Raw genomic sequence first — 16,426 nt, forward strand, 5'->3', positions numbered from 1 at the left:
TGGGTGAAGTGTTCGCGTCCCTAGCCTAATATGGGATGAAATTGAAACCCACTAAGTGCCACCTACTGAAACCCAGGGTGCAGTACCTCGGGCATGTGGTGGGCGCGGAAGGCGTCGCCCCAGATCCCGAAAAGATTACTGCCATTCAGGACTGGCCGAGGCCGACCACGGTGAGAGAGGTGAGACAGTTCCTGAGCCTGGTGGGCTACTATCGCCGCTTCATTAAGGGATACACGAAGATGGCCGCCCCCATGCAAGACCTCCTCGTGGGACAGACCAAGGGTGGCAGGTCCCTTGGCACCCCGTTGGCGTGGGAAGCGAAGCATGAAGAGTTCTTCCGCCAGCTGAAGACGGCCTTGACCGGGGAAGAAATCCTGGCGTACCCCGACTACAGTCTCCCATTCATCCTCTACACCAATGCCAGTAATGTAGGCTTGGGAGCAGTCCTGTCCCAGGTCCAGAACGGAAAGGAAAAAGTGATCGCCTACGCCAGCAGAAAACTCCGGCCCACGGAAAGGAACCCTGAGAATTACAGCTCCTTCAAGCTTGAGTTCCTAGCCCCGGTGTGGGCCATTACCGAGCGATTCCGCCATTACCTCGCAGCAGCTAAGTTCACCGCCTATACGGACAATAATCCGTTAACCCATCTGGACACGGCCAAGCTGGGCACGTTGCAGCAGCGGTGGGTGGCCATGGTTGTCTAACTACGACTTCACGATCAAGTACGGAGCCGGCTGTAAGAACACCAACGCGGATGCGCTATCCCGGATGCCCCACCTACCAGATGAGGGGTCGGAAGGCGATGATCTTGAAGAAATATAGTTGCCCGCATTTCACCGGCCACCAGTCGAGAAGTTGCATGTCAAGCAGCAACAGGCGAACCTGGACCCACTACCCAGTCAGGTATGCCAAGAAGCCCAAGACCAAGCGCCTGCCGTCCAAGTGGTCAAGACCATGATTGAACAAGGTTCTGCTAGAATGGACACTGCTGCTCCTCCCGAGGCCCAGCGGCTGTGGAAGGAAAGAGCCCGGCTGCATCTGTACCAGGGGAAACTGTATCGGGAACTGATCAACCCGAAGACTCATGAGAAGGTTCGTCAGCTGGTGGTTCCTCAGGCTAGTGTGCCCATGGTTCTACGGGCTTACCATGACGGTGTCGGGCACTTTGGGTGGAAGAAGCTGGAGAGGCTGTTGAGAGAGCGGTTCTATTGGAGTAGGATGCAGGAGTCTGTGGAGGCCTGATGCCGAGAGTGTGGTCCCTGTGCACTGAGAAGAAGGGACGAGGCCAGCCAGAAGGCCCCTCTACGCCCAATCGTTACCCATTAGCCGCTGGAGTTAGTCGCCCTGGACCACGTCAAACTCATCCCTAGCCGAAGTGGGTACACCTACGCCCTGACCATCGTAGACCACTATTCGAGATTCATGGTGGTTGTCCCAGTCAAAGACCTGACCGGCCGTACCACCGCTAGAGCATTCCAGGCCTACTTTTGCCGACCGCACGGGTACCCGGAGAGGGTGCTTACCGATCGGGGTCCAGCTTTTGAAGCGGAGGTGTTTCAAGAATTCTGCCAGTTATACGGCTGCAAGAAGATTCGGACCACGCCTTACCATGCCTAGACTAATGGCAAGTGTGACAAGATGAACCATCTGGTCCTGGGTCTCCTTAAGACGCTACCGTTAGAAAAGCGGAACCTGTGGCCAGAAAAGCTGCCTGACCTGGTCGACATGTACAATAACATTCCCTCTAGCTCTACCAAATGTACACCAGCGTATTTGATGAGAGCCCGGCCGGGCCGGTTGCCGGTGGACCTAGAAATGGACTTGGAAGCTCCAGAGGCCCTTCCTTCGACTGCTGGTTGGGACACTCGGCGGAGAGCGCAGTACCAACAGGTCCAGGAGTACGTGGAAAGGAACCTGTGTCGGAGCCGGGAACAGCAAGAACAGTACTTCAACAGGCGGGCTCCAGCTGGTCCCTTTAAACCTGGGGATGTAGTGCTAAAACGGAAAAAAAAGAAGAACCCACAAGCTTGATGACCAGTGGGAGAAAACCCCCTATGTCATACAACCCACTGAATGGGAGAATGAGAAGGCCTACCAGATCAGTCGTGACCAGGGGAAGACTTCGGCCACAGTTTCCAGGGACCACCTAAAGAGGTGCCCATCTCCATTGAAGGTGGCAGCTGAAGTTCTGGCCCCCAGACCAACCGGGGAGAAAGAAAAAGAGGTGATCCACACGGTAATGGGTGACTTCCCAGCGGACTGGCCTATGCAGAATGGCGCGGTGATTATTCCGGTAATAATGTTCCCACAACCCGTGGAGGAAAAGGAGATGGAAGTAACCGCCAGTGAACCAGTGCCCAGGGCTGCACCTGTACCTAGTCCCCTTGGGTCTCCGCCTGCCCCACACGATATACGGGAAGAGGAACAGGTTGTCTCCTCTGTTCCCTCGCCTGTTACTACTGACATTGGGCCCCGAAGGTCCACACGCTCCAACCTAGGTAGGCCCCCGCTTAGGTATAGGGAAACCGACATTTAGGGGTGCCACCTGTTGATTGTGTAAATATGTGAGTGAACGACAATGAATCAAACCGATAAAATCACCTGATTACCGTCCGAGAAGAGAACCGTCCCCATTGGGACTGGAGTAGTCCTTGTTTGGTTAACAACCCCCCATACCCACATAAGGAACTCCTCATGAACATGGCCGAGAACTAGCAGGCCACCCACGAACTGGTGGGTTTGTAAATAGTTTTGTGGGATGGATACCGTTGCCGCCTCCGGAGAGGCTGATTTGGAGGATGGGCCTGGAGGAAAGGGATGGCTCAGGCCCGCCACTACCGTAACCGGTGGCGATCCTCCGGGGGTCAGGGGCCCCCCCTGGATGTGGGGTCCCCTGAAGTGACAGTCGGGTGCAAGTTACCGTACCCGTTCCCGCTCGGGCAGCCTGAACCTGGACTGGGGTCAAGGGGTGCTGCCTACTTCTTAGGGGCAGCATCAGGGCTAGGTTGCTTGGGTAGGAGAGCAGAAGACATCCGTCCGTCCGTCCGTTATTAAAAATGTTTATATGTGCAACGTTAAAGTGGCCTGAAAAGAATGCTTATGTTTTCTATGTTTACATGTTATTTATATTTTTTTACAGTTGAAAAATAAAACCGGTGATGGACGGGCAGCCCACGGACGGTCTGCATTTCACCAAGGGGGAATGCGGCGCCCTGGACTAGCCAGGTCGTCACAGGTAACACACGCACACCCCCCCACCCCGACTAGACAGTTACATTAGCCAAACACAAAACCCTTGTTGCCTCCCTCCAGGGTCTGATGTCCACACTAGGTGGGGCGGGGCCAAGCGGTTGGCCCCACCCACCGAGGAGTTCACAGGCCTGGAGGCGGGAAAAGTGGAAGAACAGTTGAGGAGGTCGAAGTGAGAGGAGTAAAGTGGAGAGTGTCTGGGTTTGTGGCCCAGGCACAGACAACAAGGTTGGCAGACGGTGGTGGCCGTCTGCAAGAGTGGTGGATCGACGCGGAACCATAGGACCGGGGTCGGGCGGTGGCCCGCCGGTACCGACTGGGGAGCGAAGTGAAGCCAGCACACACAGGCAGGGCCATCGGACCTCGACTAGGCTTGGAGTCGCCGTCAACAGTCAAATCAGAGTGTGACAGGAACCCCAGGGGTTTCCTAAGAACCAAAGACCCGTTAGAAGGCAACCGTCCGCACCGTGAGGGTATACAGCTACCGCCAAAGGCTAGAGACCCAAGGGCCAGCGCCTGCGGGCAAACGGGCTCCTCCGGCATCCATACACCGGGGAGCGGACTACCGTTGGGGACCCATCGTAGTCAAGACAGTACACAAAGGTGCAGGGAAAGACAGTCGCCATCACCTGTCCGGGGAGAGACACTGCAGCCGGCTGCGGGACCCATCCATCCAGCCGTTTGGTTTACCGGAGACTTTGTGCATCTCTTGCTGAGTGAGTACACCCGTGCCATCCGGCACCGCGCCTCTCTTTCCCTGCAACCCTGCACCTCACCTACCCTGCCTCCCCGTCACACCACCGGGCCCCGAGACCACCAACCCCTACCCCCAGAGGGGGAAAACAACATCCCAGCTGCTCCCTACCATCGCTCCCGGGATCCCCGTCACCAGCAGCGGTGGTGCCCATCTTCACCACAACCCGTGGGTGGCGTCACGGACTAAATCCCCAAAACAAACCAACCCCCCTTTTCACTCACGGGCGAGGAGCGCCGCTCGAGTCCCTAGATCCGGCCCACAACTCGAGCCACCAAGCAGCAGCAGCACCGGACCCGAGCGTTAGCGACCGCAGTGCCCCGCCGCCCACGACACACTTTATAATACTTACCTAATGGTCGCGCGGTGGGCCTAATGGGTGTCTCCGCTGTCCGGTTTCCGGCGCCGCCTCTTTTGGCCATCTTTGATCTCCTCTAGCGGCGGTGCATGACGGGTCTGACATCATCCACACTCGCCGGCATTCAGGTCCTGAGCAGGGCAGATCAAAGTATTGTATTGCGCCTGCGCAGGAACGGCGAGTGTGTATGACGTAGCCGCGTCATGCACCCAGGCTTCAGAAAGAGGACAAAGATGGCCGAAAGGGGAGGCGCCCGCACCAGAGAACGGAGACGCCATTAGGCCCACAGCACAACCGTTAGGTGAGTATTATAAAGTGTTTTTCATGTTCTACTCCCGGCCTGGGCTCTTATATACAGCATGTTAGAATGCTGTAGATAAGAGCCCGGCGGAGGTGGCCGCAGCTTATAGGCCAAAAAAGTTGTGACTGGTTCCCTTTCACAAAAAGTGTAAAATACATTGAAAATATAATTTTTTTTTTTAGCTGAACTCAAAGATCTCAGACTTTTCTATGTACACAAAAGGGCTTTTTCTCTCAAATAGTGTTCACATATTTGTTTAAATCTGTGTTACTGAGCACTTCTCCTTTACCAAGATAATCCATCCACCTCACAGGTGCGGCATATCAAGATGCTGTGAGAAAATTGAATCCATTTAGCTCCTATAATGTATATCTTGTCTTATAGCTAATGATGTCATAGGGTTCAGCTAACACTGATGGGCGGGGAAGTTTCACATTTCTATACATACCCCCTTGCTGCTCTTATTGGTGCATAGTTCAGAGGAGTTATTTCTTTGTTTGAGGTACTATATAAACAGGTCACATGGTGTAAAAAGCAGAAACTTTCAGTACACCACAAAGCAGCATGTGCTGTATTGATTTCCCAAGCGCCCGTAAAACAAATCTTATTAATTTGGAGTTCCAGAGGCATAGAAGGAGTGTACTTCGCTCACGATGCTGATTAGACAGCATGGTAATTGCAGAGGTGTGCCTTCGGCTAACCACAATAAAAGGCCACTGTAAAGTTTTAAAATATTGGAAAGATCCCACAACCATACTCTGCTCCTCTTGCAGGCAATGAGTGAGATTTCGCTCTTTTGCGCCAATGAAGAGCTGCCACATACTTTACTAAGCTGTTTACTGAAAGATAGCCGCCCTAATGATGTTACTGTTCGATAACATAAGGGGTTGTCTGGCAATGGGGTGCTCTATGTTGGCTATGACTATTCTCTGGTGCCAGGAGAAGGCGGGGAATGACCGTAAGTATCAAATTTACATACATGCAGTCATGTGCTGACTAGATGTCTATGGCCTCCCTCAATACAAGTGAATTGAGGGAGGCTGGATAAAGGCCACTTCACACATAACGAGATTGCTAACGACATCGTTGCTACGTCACAGTTTCTGTGACGAAACAACGACTTCACCAGCGATCTCGTTATGTTTGACACGTACCAACGATCCGCCCCCTGCTGTGAGATCGTTGGTCGTTGCTGAATGTCCTGGGCCATTTTTTGCTTGTTGGAGTCCTGTTGGGCAGGATGGATCTGTATGTTTGACACCTACCAACGATCTCGTTAACGACCTAGATGAGAACTTAAAGTGTGACACGTAGGCGTGTAGTTGCGTCACCTTTACCGTGCCCCCTCTGCACCGATTGGTTGTCGCTGAGAACAATAAGCAAACACTCGGGAACGAAGGAGGGATGAATCCGGGTGCAGATGCAGCTTCGATCCGAAAAGCAAGCAAGCAACCGGGAACAAAGTACGAATGAATCCAAGTGGAGTCGCAGGTTCTATCCTCAAAACAAGGCCCAAAAAGGGACAAAGGATGAAGTGATTCAAAGTTGCCTTCTAGGCCGGTCGCCTAATCAGAACGCAGTATTGGCCACCAATCGGAGCGGAGTGTGGAAAAGGCGATGCATATGCACGCCTATGTGGCTTACAGCATCAAACATTACGCCCCTATTCGAGGTCGGAATCGTTACATAGCTGCTGTGTGACAGGGTCCCAACGACCAACGAGATCGTTATACAGGTCGCTGCATCGTTACTAAAGTTGCTGGGAAAATGACTGTGTAACATCTCACCAACGATCTCACCAACGATTTAACAACGATCCGGAAACTGTGACGTAGTAACGATCTCGTTATGTGTGACTGGACCTTAAGTCTAGTTGGAATGTGGACAGAAGTATACACTGTGTGCACTGTGAGGATTCACACGTCTACAGTCACATAGAATGACACATAGTGACTGCAGACCTGTACCCCGGGACCAGACAATACATTTAATAACATAGGTAGCAGCTCTGGATTAGAGGGAAGAGCAAGATCTTGCGCTTTTACTGCAGGAGGGGTACTGGGCATCCTCCTCTGCATGTGACTAGTTTTTAGATGCACGAAAAACCTAGCCAAAATTTCAGACAGGTCACATGTAAGAGGCAGGTCGAACTAAACTTACATTGAAGTCAATGGGCTAAATTTGCATGCAACTTGCAACCAAAAAAACAAGATTGTTGGATTTTCTATGACAGTAGCATTGTGGACCGCAACGCCCCCACATCCACAGCCATTAGATGCAATGTAGATGTCCAATGCCACAATCTCCATGCCACGTGTAGTCCCTAGCCATATGGCTGCCAATGATAAGATAGGGTGACTAATTGTACTGTCCGTACTTACGTTCATGTGACGTTGCTTCATAAGGGGAACAAACACCGTGAAAGGACCGTATTTTCGTAAGCTCAATCCACACCCCTCCTCTATCAAACAATAAGAAAGAAAATATACACTCCGTATTAGCAAATATAGTGCCGTTCCTCTGTTATTCCTCCTAGAAATATGTGAATACATTTACAACTGGGGCTACAAGTTTGGGGGGGGTGTCTGCGCACTGACACTGTCCAATCAGGACTGACAATATAAGATAGTAGGGACTCACTCCTATAACAGGGAACTTGTAACACCTAAGGAATAACAGAGAAACGGCACAAGGAACAGTCATACGAAATGATGATCCAGAATTGTCACATGGTGAACACGATTATTTCACAAGATAAAAAGTCCTTCTAATTTTATTGTAAGTCATCACACCCAGTCAATTAAAGAAGTGCTCCCATCTATATATATATATTTCATTAAATGTGTGCATATGTGCATGTAATGGGGTGTGTGTGTATTAATATACCCACCCACCGCCACTTTCTCCAGGATCTAGCACTGTTCTGCTCCTCTTTTCAGTAATGTCACCGCAATTCCGATGATCCAGCTTGCTCTTTGCTCCATTTCCGATGCAGAAGTCTCTTTTACCATTTAAGTCTATGGAGCCTTGGTCTGAGGCTCCATAGACTTACACTGTAAAAGCCACTTCTGGATCATGCACAGTGTAGTGAGACCCGAAGAGTCTGCAGAGCAGTGACGTCACTGAGAAGAGGAGCAGAACGGCGCTGGACACCGGAGAAAGAAGCGGTAGGTCAGTATATTAACACACTCACACAAAATTACATGTATATATACAATCATTTAATAAAATATATATGGGAGCACTTTTTTAATATTTGATTAAGAAAAAGTTTATACCGCTCTTTAAACTTTTCATTAAAGCTGTACACAGCACAAACAGGTGACTCCAATAGAGGATAGTCTCACCAAAAAGCCTCAGTGCACCCGGCTGTTTCCTCACTTTCTGGTCATCAATATTCAGTTTCTGCATCTCATATAAAAGGCTTCCATAGCAGTTTTTGCCATCACCAATCTCTCCTTCGTGACAAACACACCTATGGTACATAGAAATTCTTATGTCACATACCTTAAATTAGTAAAATTAACAAAGTTGTTACATTTGATTCACTTTTTTCAATGAGGGTATCAACATAATGCACCTAAAGAACTAAAATATTCTGTGCAGTCCTAAAAATGGGATTAGAGGACGCTGCAAACTGCGATGACTGCTGGATTGGACAATGTTCCGGGACTTTGGCATTCTCATAAAAATTGACTGATGGAGAGCTGTTGGTGGATGTTAGAGACCTTGCGTTCCTCCATTTTCTGTTTGAGGAGGCCCCGCAGATGCTCAATAGGGTTTAGGTCTGGAGATGCTTGGCCAGTGCATCACCTTTACCCTCAGTTTCTTTAGCAAGGCAGTGGTCGTCTTGGAGGTGTTTGGGGTCATGCTCAATACGAAGGGAGGGGATCCTACTCTGATCATGCTCTACTTCGGTATGTCATAGTACATTTTGGCATTCATGGTTCCCTCAATGAACTGTAGCCCCACAGCCGGTAGCGCTCATGCAGCCCCAAACCATGACACTCCCACCACCATGCCTGACTGTAGGCAGGAAACACTTGTCTTTGTCCTCCACACCTGGTTGCCACCACACACATTTGATACCATTTGAAACAAAAAACATTTATCTTGGTCTCATCATACCACAGGACGTGGTTCCAGTAATCCATGTCCTTAGTCTGCTTGTCTTCAGCAAACTGTGGTTTTCTTTTGCATCATCTTTAGTAGAGGACAACAGCCATGCAGACTAATTTGATGCCATGTCTGGCAACACCCCTCCCATCCCAGTAACCTCTGCAGCAATACCGGCAGCGCTCATACATCTATTTTGGAAAAACAACCTCTGGATATGATGCTGAAAATGTGAACTCAACTCCTTTGGGTGACTCTTGTGACTGTGAGGACTGTTCTGAGTGGATCCTGTCTTGTTAAGCCGCTGTATGGTCTTGGCTACATACAGAAATAATAAAAAAGTGGACTTTCAGTTTAGGTCATTGGACATTGGCAGGAGGAATACCTGCTGGGAAAAGAAGGGAAGGAAGTTCTGGAACATTTAGTGCTGGCAGAATGCTGATGAAGGGGAACCACCCACTGAAAGAAAATCCATAGCAAGTTACAGTCCAGGAGAATCTGGACAATGCCTGATATGTGCACCAAAATAAGTTTTAGTTTCTTGTGGGGAATAAAGGGTGTTTTACACGCTGCAACATCGCTAGCGATAGCTAGCAATGTCGTGCGCGATAGCAATCATGGGGGTGATCGCTGTCGTAGCAAACAATATCACTACGGCAGCGTCACACGCACATGCCTGCTTAGCGACGTCGCTGGAGACACCGAACAATCTCTCCTTTAAGGGGGCGGTTCGTTTGGCGTCACAGCGGTATCACTAAGCGGCCGCCCAATAGCAGAGGAGGGGCGGAGATGAGCGGCTGGAACATGCCGCCCACCTCCTTCCTTCCTCATTGCCGGTGGACTCAGGTAAGGAGATGTTCGTCGTTCCTGCGGTGTCACACATAGCGATGTGTGGTGCTGCAGGAACGACGAACAACCAGCGGCATGCACCACCAATGATATTATGAAAAAAAGCGACGTGTCAACGATTTTTGACGTTTTTGCGATCGTTGATCTTCGCTCCTGTTAGTCACACACAACGATATCGCTAACGGCGCCGGATGTGCGTCACGAACACCGTGACCCCGACAATATATCGTTAGCGATATCGTTGTGTGTAAAGTACCCTTAAAGGCCCCGTTACACGCAACGACCGATCTAACGATATATCGCCGGGGTCACAGATTCCGTGACTCACATCCGGCATCGTTAGCGACGTCGTTGCGTGTGACAGCAAGGAACGACCGTTAACGATGGAAAATACTCACCTTATCGTCCATCGTTGACACGTCGTTCGTTGATTGTTGAGGACGCAGGTTGTTCGTCGTTCCTGCGGCAGCACACATCGCTACGTGTGACACCTCGGGAACAACGACCTACAACTTACATGCGGCCGCCGGCAATGCGGAAGGAAGGAGGTGGGCGGGATGTTACGTACCGCTCATCTCTGCCCTCCGCTTCTAGTGGGCGGCCGCTTAGCGACGTCGCTAAGCATGTAAGTCCGTGTGACGGCTCCAAACGATTTTGTGCGGCACGGGCAGCGATTTGCCCGTGTCGTACAACCGATGGGGGCGGGGACGATCGCTAGTGATATATCGCAGCGTGTAACGGGGCCTTAAGTGTAGTAAATCTGTTTTTCTGCAGGTTTTGTGTGAAAGCACGGGTATACTGTACGGTAACATTGTTAAGCTGAATTCTTACTTTTGCACTCCGGGAGACACTTCTTCACACATCGCACTTTTACCACACGATGACACGCGACAAACGAAAGGTGAATAACACCCCATAGAAATATTGCGAGTGATCATTCCAGGCAAGCAACTGCAAAAAGACTGGTAATTACTGATAGTTAGTACAAAGCATAGCAATTTCACAGCATATCTCATTCTACAGCCCACTATAGACAACGTAAATGCTGCCCACCTCAAAAAAAAATACATATGTTATTGATCTCATGGACCTGGTGCAGCTTGTGTACTTATTCTGGCAATCCATGTCAGAATGGATCTATAACCCTGAAATTAAAGTAGAGCATGTTACAAGTCCAACTGTAGAGTGAGAGAGCTCATCAATCCCAGTGTATTTAGTATCCGAAAAGCCAGATTTACTGACCACTGCAGCTTGTACTGATTAGTGTGAGATCTCAGCAGCAGCAGGGAGGAGGGACAGTGAGGAGCAGTCAGTCAGGGGGAGCAGAGAGTGAAAACACTTCGATTCATGGGCTCTGTCACTCTTTGCTTTACTCATCCACTGCTTTTCCAGTGCTGCAGTGATGACATCCCGGCTTCAGTAAATTACCGCTGTAGCCAATCCCTGGCCTAAGACATCTTGGACTGTCTTCTTTGGCATCACTGCTGAGCACATTGACCAAGGGCAGCTTGAATCAGACTCTGGATGCCTCATTGTGCTGTGTATGTTTTAGGCTACATTAACACATCCAGGTCTATTTTAGTATTCATGTAAAATGGTTAAAAATTGAATTAAACAGGGGTGGAGCACTAATGTCTTCAGTTTTTCATCCGTGCTTAGTGGATTCCATAGACTAATGGTCGAGTCTGATCTGTATGGAAGGATGAGCCTCACTGTCACCCCGGGAGCCAGAGGACTCCTTACGAGTGACACAACATAAAAGGGAAAAATAGGCTCTGGCGCTATTGAGAGGGCATTGGGGTCACCTCATAACTCTCTGCACTACCTAACATTCCTAGATGGGTCCTTCCCCCGTGCGTCGTCACAAGCCTAGGCCCTCACTGGCCCTGAACTCAACCTGGACAAGTGACTGTAGAGACCACTACAATAAAACATCATGAGGAAGGTAAGACCAACAGGTGGGGAAAGACACAACAAATTATACTCCACAGCTTCTCCAGCAGGAAACTCCTCATCTGCAACCACAAACATCTAAGCTTCTCCAGAGACAAACTCCTTCAAAGTGGAGAGTATAGAATGAACTATAGCCGGCATAGAGAGGAGTGAGGAGCGGATATTTATAACAGATGTTAGTGGCTGCAGCTGAGGTTACATCTACCTGATAGCAAGGAACCCTAACCTTTTCAGCACCGATGGAATTAAATAAGCTTCAACTGAAGGTAAACAACGAGCAGGCACTAAAGATGATCTGTGATCAACTGTACACTCTGATCTTGTGATCCCAGATCCCCACAAGATCACATTAGGCCGAGACACACTAATGACACTCACGGACTGGAGAAAATAATCTGTTTTCAAAACAGACACGTATATGGATCAATGAATCTTTATGGGTCACTGTGCGATCCTTTTATTTTTTTTTAAGAAAGCATAGACCACTGATGGACAAAACGGATGTGTGAATATAGCCATACTCCAAAAATTCTACAATGTTTCAGGAGAAACATACTTTAAAATGCCAGCCAGAGACTACATGTCTAGGATGACTAGTCTAAAGGGTGCTTTACACGCTGCGACATCGCTAACGATATATCGTCGGGGTCACGGTGTTTGTGACGCACATCCGGCGTCGTTAGTGACATCGCAGCATGTGACAGCTAGGAGCGACGATCAACGATCGCAAAAACGGCAAAAAATCGTTGATCGTTGACACATCGCTCCTAATCATAATGTCGTTGGTGTTTCATTCCGCAGGTTGTTCGTCGTTCCTGCGGCACCACACATCACTGTGTGTGACACCGCAGGAACGACGAACATCATCCTACCTGCGTCCACCGGAAAGGAGGAAGGAAGGAGGTGGGCGGCATGTTCCGGCCGCTCATCTCCTCCCCTCCTCTTCATTTGGGCGGCAGTTTTGTAATGCCGCTGTGACGCTGAACGCACCTCCCCCTCGAAGGAGGGTTTGTTCGGCGACCACAGCGACATCGCTGAACAGGTATGTGCGTGTGACGCTGCCGTAGCAATATTGTTCGCTACGGCAGCGATCACATGTCGCACGAACGACGGGGGTGGGTGCTATCGCTCGCGACATCACTAGCGATGTCGCAGCATGTAAAGCACCCTTAAGACAGGTCCCCGGTGGCTACTTCCTGCCCCACTTCCTTAGACTTCCCATGATTCGGGCAGTATGGAATCAGGTGACAAGTTCCTTTTAAATGTTGCATAAAAAGAATAAAAATTAAATAAAATGGTCAGCAATGCTTACCTTGCCGGGACTTCTAAATGCACATTTTGTCGAATTTTGCGGGCACCCTCCATTGTTAAAAGAACATGGATTATAAGCAAGGCATGTTTTCCCATCGCCATAATAATCCTTTTTACATGTACACGTGTACTGGTGAGGCCCCGTTGATTGGCACACAGCATACGGACTGCAAGGTGACGGTCTGCATGGATCCTTGGCTATTGAAGGAAAGAAAATATTACTGCCGATCTGCTTTTTTTAATTCCAGAGTATTTGCACCTCCAGATCTTCTCTGCACTAGTTTATACATATTAGGCACAGTGTGAGCACTTATACCGGCAACACATGCAACACATGATTTATTTACAATACCATCAAATGCAGTAAGGCATAAATACAACTGTGTTTTAATATTTTTAATCCGAATTATGCATATGTATTCACCCCTTTTGTTATGAAGCTCCTAAAAATTTCTGTTGCAAGCAATTAACTTGTCATGTCCTTAGTGAAATGAAGTCCACCTGTGTGCAATCTAAGTGTCCCGTTAGCTAACAGTTTAGACACACCCTTTCTGAAAGGCCACAGAGGCTTCAACACCATTAAGCAAGAACCTCCACTAACCAAACAACACCATGAAAACCAGGGAGATCTCAAAACAACACCATGAAGATGAAGTAGATCTCCAAACAACACCCTGAAGACCAAGGAGATCTCTCCAAACAACACCATGAAGACCAAGGAGATCTCCAAACAACACCATGAAGACTAAGGAGATCTCCAAACATCACCATGAAGACCAAGAGATCTCCAAACAACACCATGAAGACCAAGGAGACCTCCAAACAACACCGTGAAGACCAAGGAGATTTCAAGACACCACCATGAAGACCAAGGAGCTCTCCAAACAGTCAGAGACAAAGTGGCAAGAAGTAAAAGTCAGGGTTGGGTTCTTTAAAAAAATATCCCAATCTCTGATGATCGCACGGAGCACCAACAAATCCATTATCATATGGAAAGAATATGGTACCCCAACAAACCTGCTAAGAGTGGAACACCCACCAAAACTCTCAGCCCGGGCAAGGAAGGCATTAATTGGAAAGACAGCACAGAGACCAAAGGTAACCCTGAAGGAGCTGCAGAGTTCCCAAGCATAGAATGGAGTGTGTGTCCGTACGAACACAATAAGCCGTACAATCCATACATCTTGCCTATTTGGAAGAGTGGCCATAAAAAAGCCCTTACTTACAGCTAAAAATTGGAAGCCTTGTTTTGATTTTGCCAACAGACATGTGTGAGACTCCCCAAATGTATGGAGGAAGATGCTGTTGTCAGATGAAACCAAAATTGAACTATTTGGCCACCAAGGTGAATGCTGTGTCTGGCACCAAACCAACAAAGCTCACCACCTCAAGAACACCATCCCCACGGTGAAACATGGTGGTGGCAGCATCATGCTGTGACGAGGTTTTTCGGCAGCAGGGACAGGGAAAATGGTCCTAGCTGAGGGGAAGAAGGATGGTGCGCAATACAGGAATATTCTTGAGCAAAATCTGTTTCAGTCTGTCAGTGATTTGAGACTGGGGTGGAGATTCACCTTCCAACAAGACAATGTCCCAAACATGCTGCTAAAACTACACTCGAGTGGTTTAAGGGGGAACATGTAAGTTTATTGGAGCGGCTGAGTCACAGCCCAGACCTCAATCCAATGGAGAATGTGTGGTCAGACTTGAAGATTGCTGAACAAATGAAGGAAACATCTAACTTGAAGGAGCTGGAGCAATTTTGCCTTGAGGAATGGGCAAAAATCCCAGAGGCAAGAAGTTAAAAGCTCATAGAGACTTATTGCAAAGCGACTTGCACCTGTAATTGCAACAAAATGAGGCTCTACAAACTACTGACTTTAGGGGGTGAATAGTTATGCACACTTAAGTTTTCAGTTATTTTTTACTTTTTGTGGTTTGCGTCACAATAAAATGAAAACAAAATGTTCACAGTTGTAGATATGTTCTTTGTATGAACTTTACTAATTTATCCTTTATAGGTATTGTATGAAATAGGTATTAAAGGGAACCTGCCATGTCCCCAATATAGGGTTTACCTGCAGATTAATAGCATTCCAATGGTGACTGTCCGCCTTAATATAAGCTCAGCTACTGGGAGAAAATAAACTTAATTCCTCTGAGAACCACTGAATTTCAGTCATAGAGGCATGCTCGGCAGTCACCACTATGTGACAGCAGTAGCTGTAAGCCACGCCCTGGCATTATGATTGACAGTTCCCTCTGCTGCGTATCTGGCTGAACAAGGTTTCAATCAAAGTTTTCTGAAAATTTGATTTGGACCCAGATATTTATTCTTAATGTCATATTTGGAATGATTTTTTCCTTGTATAGGGCAATTAACATCCATTTCATAGGGATTTTGCCTTTCTTTAGATACTCATGTTAAGATTATATAGGTTGGACTTGATGGATTTTTGACTTATTCACCCTCATAAACTTTGTAGCTATGAACCATAGTGCGCTTTGATTAAAGGAGTGGTCTGAAAGTAATTGCCCTCTAAATCCCTATCTATTTAGTGCTATAATCTAAGCTATTTTCTAATATACTTCAATTAAAAATGTCCTACTATTCCCTAACTAAACTAGCTAAATGCTTTTCTACCTTTCTCCCTTCTTCCGTTTTGATGACATTTTGTTAGAGAATTCCAGAGCATTCTGGCATACCCAAACAAAGAGTCATGAGGACATGGAGGCTGCAGTCACTGTTGAAGCCTCTGCCCCCTTCCTGACACTAAGCGTCATCAGGGATGCTCATTTCAGGGGCTGTGTTTGTCCCTGCTCTGTCACTGTGTGATGTGCACAATAACAGCAGACTTTCTGTGGCTGGTTTAGATCAGAAGTAATAAGCCCAATACAGAGCAGTGTCAGAATACACCACGCGCAGAGACCAGCACCAATCCCCGAAATGATGTCACTGGTCTCTGCAAGCCAGATATTCTGACCGTGCTCTGCTGCCAGCTCATTACTGCCTATCTGAGCCGGCAACATAGAGCGTGCTGTCATTGTGCACAGTGCACAGGGATTAGCCCCACCCCTGAAACGAGCGGCACTGATGACACTTTGTTTCAGGTTGAGGCTGAGGCTGTGGCAGTGACTGCAGCCTCTCCCCCTGATGACGCTTCTTTCAGGGAGGGGCAGAGGCTGCGCCAGTGACTACAGCCTCTGCTCCTAATTATACTTTGTTTCAGGGAGGGGCAGAGGCTGCGGCAGTGACCACAGATTCTGCTTCTAATGACGCTTTGTTTCAGGTAGGGGCAGAGGCTGCGGCAGTGACTGCTGCCTTTGCCCCTGATCCTGCTAATAATTACACTTTGTTTCAGGTAGGTGCACAGGCTGCAGCAGTGACTACAGCCTCTGCCCCTGATGACACTTCGTTTCAGGTAGGGGCAGAGGCTGCGGCAGTGACCCAACCTCTGCTTCTAATGACGCTTTGTTTCAGGTAGGGGCAGAGGCTGTGGCAGTGACTACAGCCTCTGTACCCTGATGACACTTC

At 48.6% G+C, this 16,426-nt stretch overlaps 2 protein-coding genes across 2 annotated transcripts in view; both read right to left on the bottom strand.

The window, feature by feature from the left end:
- LOC142249827 (stabilin-1-like) overlaps positions 1-10,512 on the bottom strand; it is a 281,112-nt gene extending 270,600 nt beyond the window's left edge. Inside the window, exons 1-3 of the mRNA XM_075321739.1 lie at positions 10,459-10,512; positions 8,010-8,137; positions 7,044-7,123 (exon numbers count right to left, since the gene is read on the bottom strand). Of these exons, the coding sequence (XP_075177854.1) occupies positions 7,044-7,123; positions 8,010-8,137; positions 10,459-10,490 (240 nt within the window). The 5' untranslated portion in view covers positions 10,491-10,512. The remainder of the gene's footprint in view (positions 1-7,043; positions 7,124-8,009; positions 8,138-10,458) is intronic.
- Positions 10,513-10,709: 197 nt separating this feature from the next.
- LOC142250018 (stabilin-1-like) overlaps positions 10,710-16,426 on the bottom strand; it is a 43,272-nt gene continuing 37,555 nt past the window's right edge. Inside the window, exons 8-9 of the mRNA XM_075322082.1 lie at positions 12,893-13,089; positions 10,710-10,772 (exon numbers count right to left, since the gene is read on the bottom strand). Of these exons, the coding sequence (XP_075178197.1) occupies positions 10,710-10,772; positions 12,893-13,089 (260 nt within the window). The remainder of the gene's footprint in view (positions 10,773-12,892; positions 13,090-16,426) is intronic.

This window comes from Anomaloglossus baeobatrachus, chromosome 8 (genome assembly GCF_048569485.1).
Source record: "Anomaloglossus baeobatrachus isolate aAnoBae1 chromosome 8, aAnoBae1.hap1, whole genome shotgun sequence".
NCBI lineage: Eukaryota > Metazoa > Chordata > Amphibia > Anura > Aromobatidae > Anomaloglossus > Anomaloglossus baeobatrachus.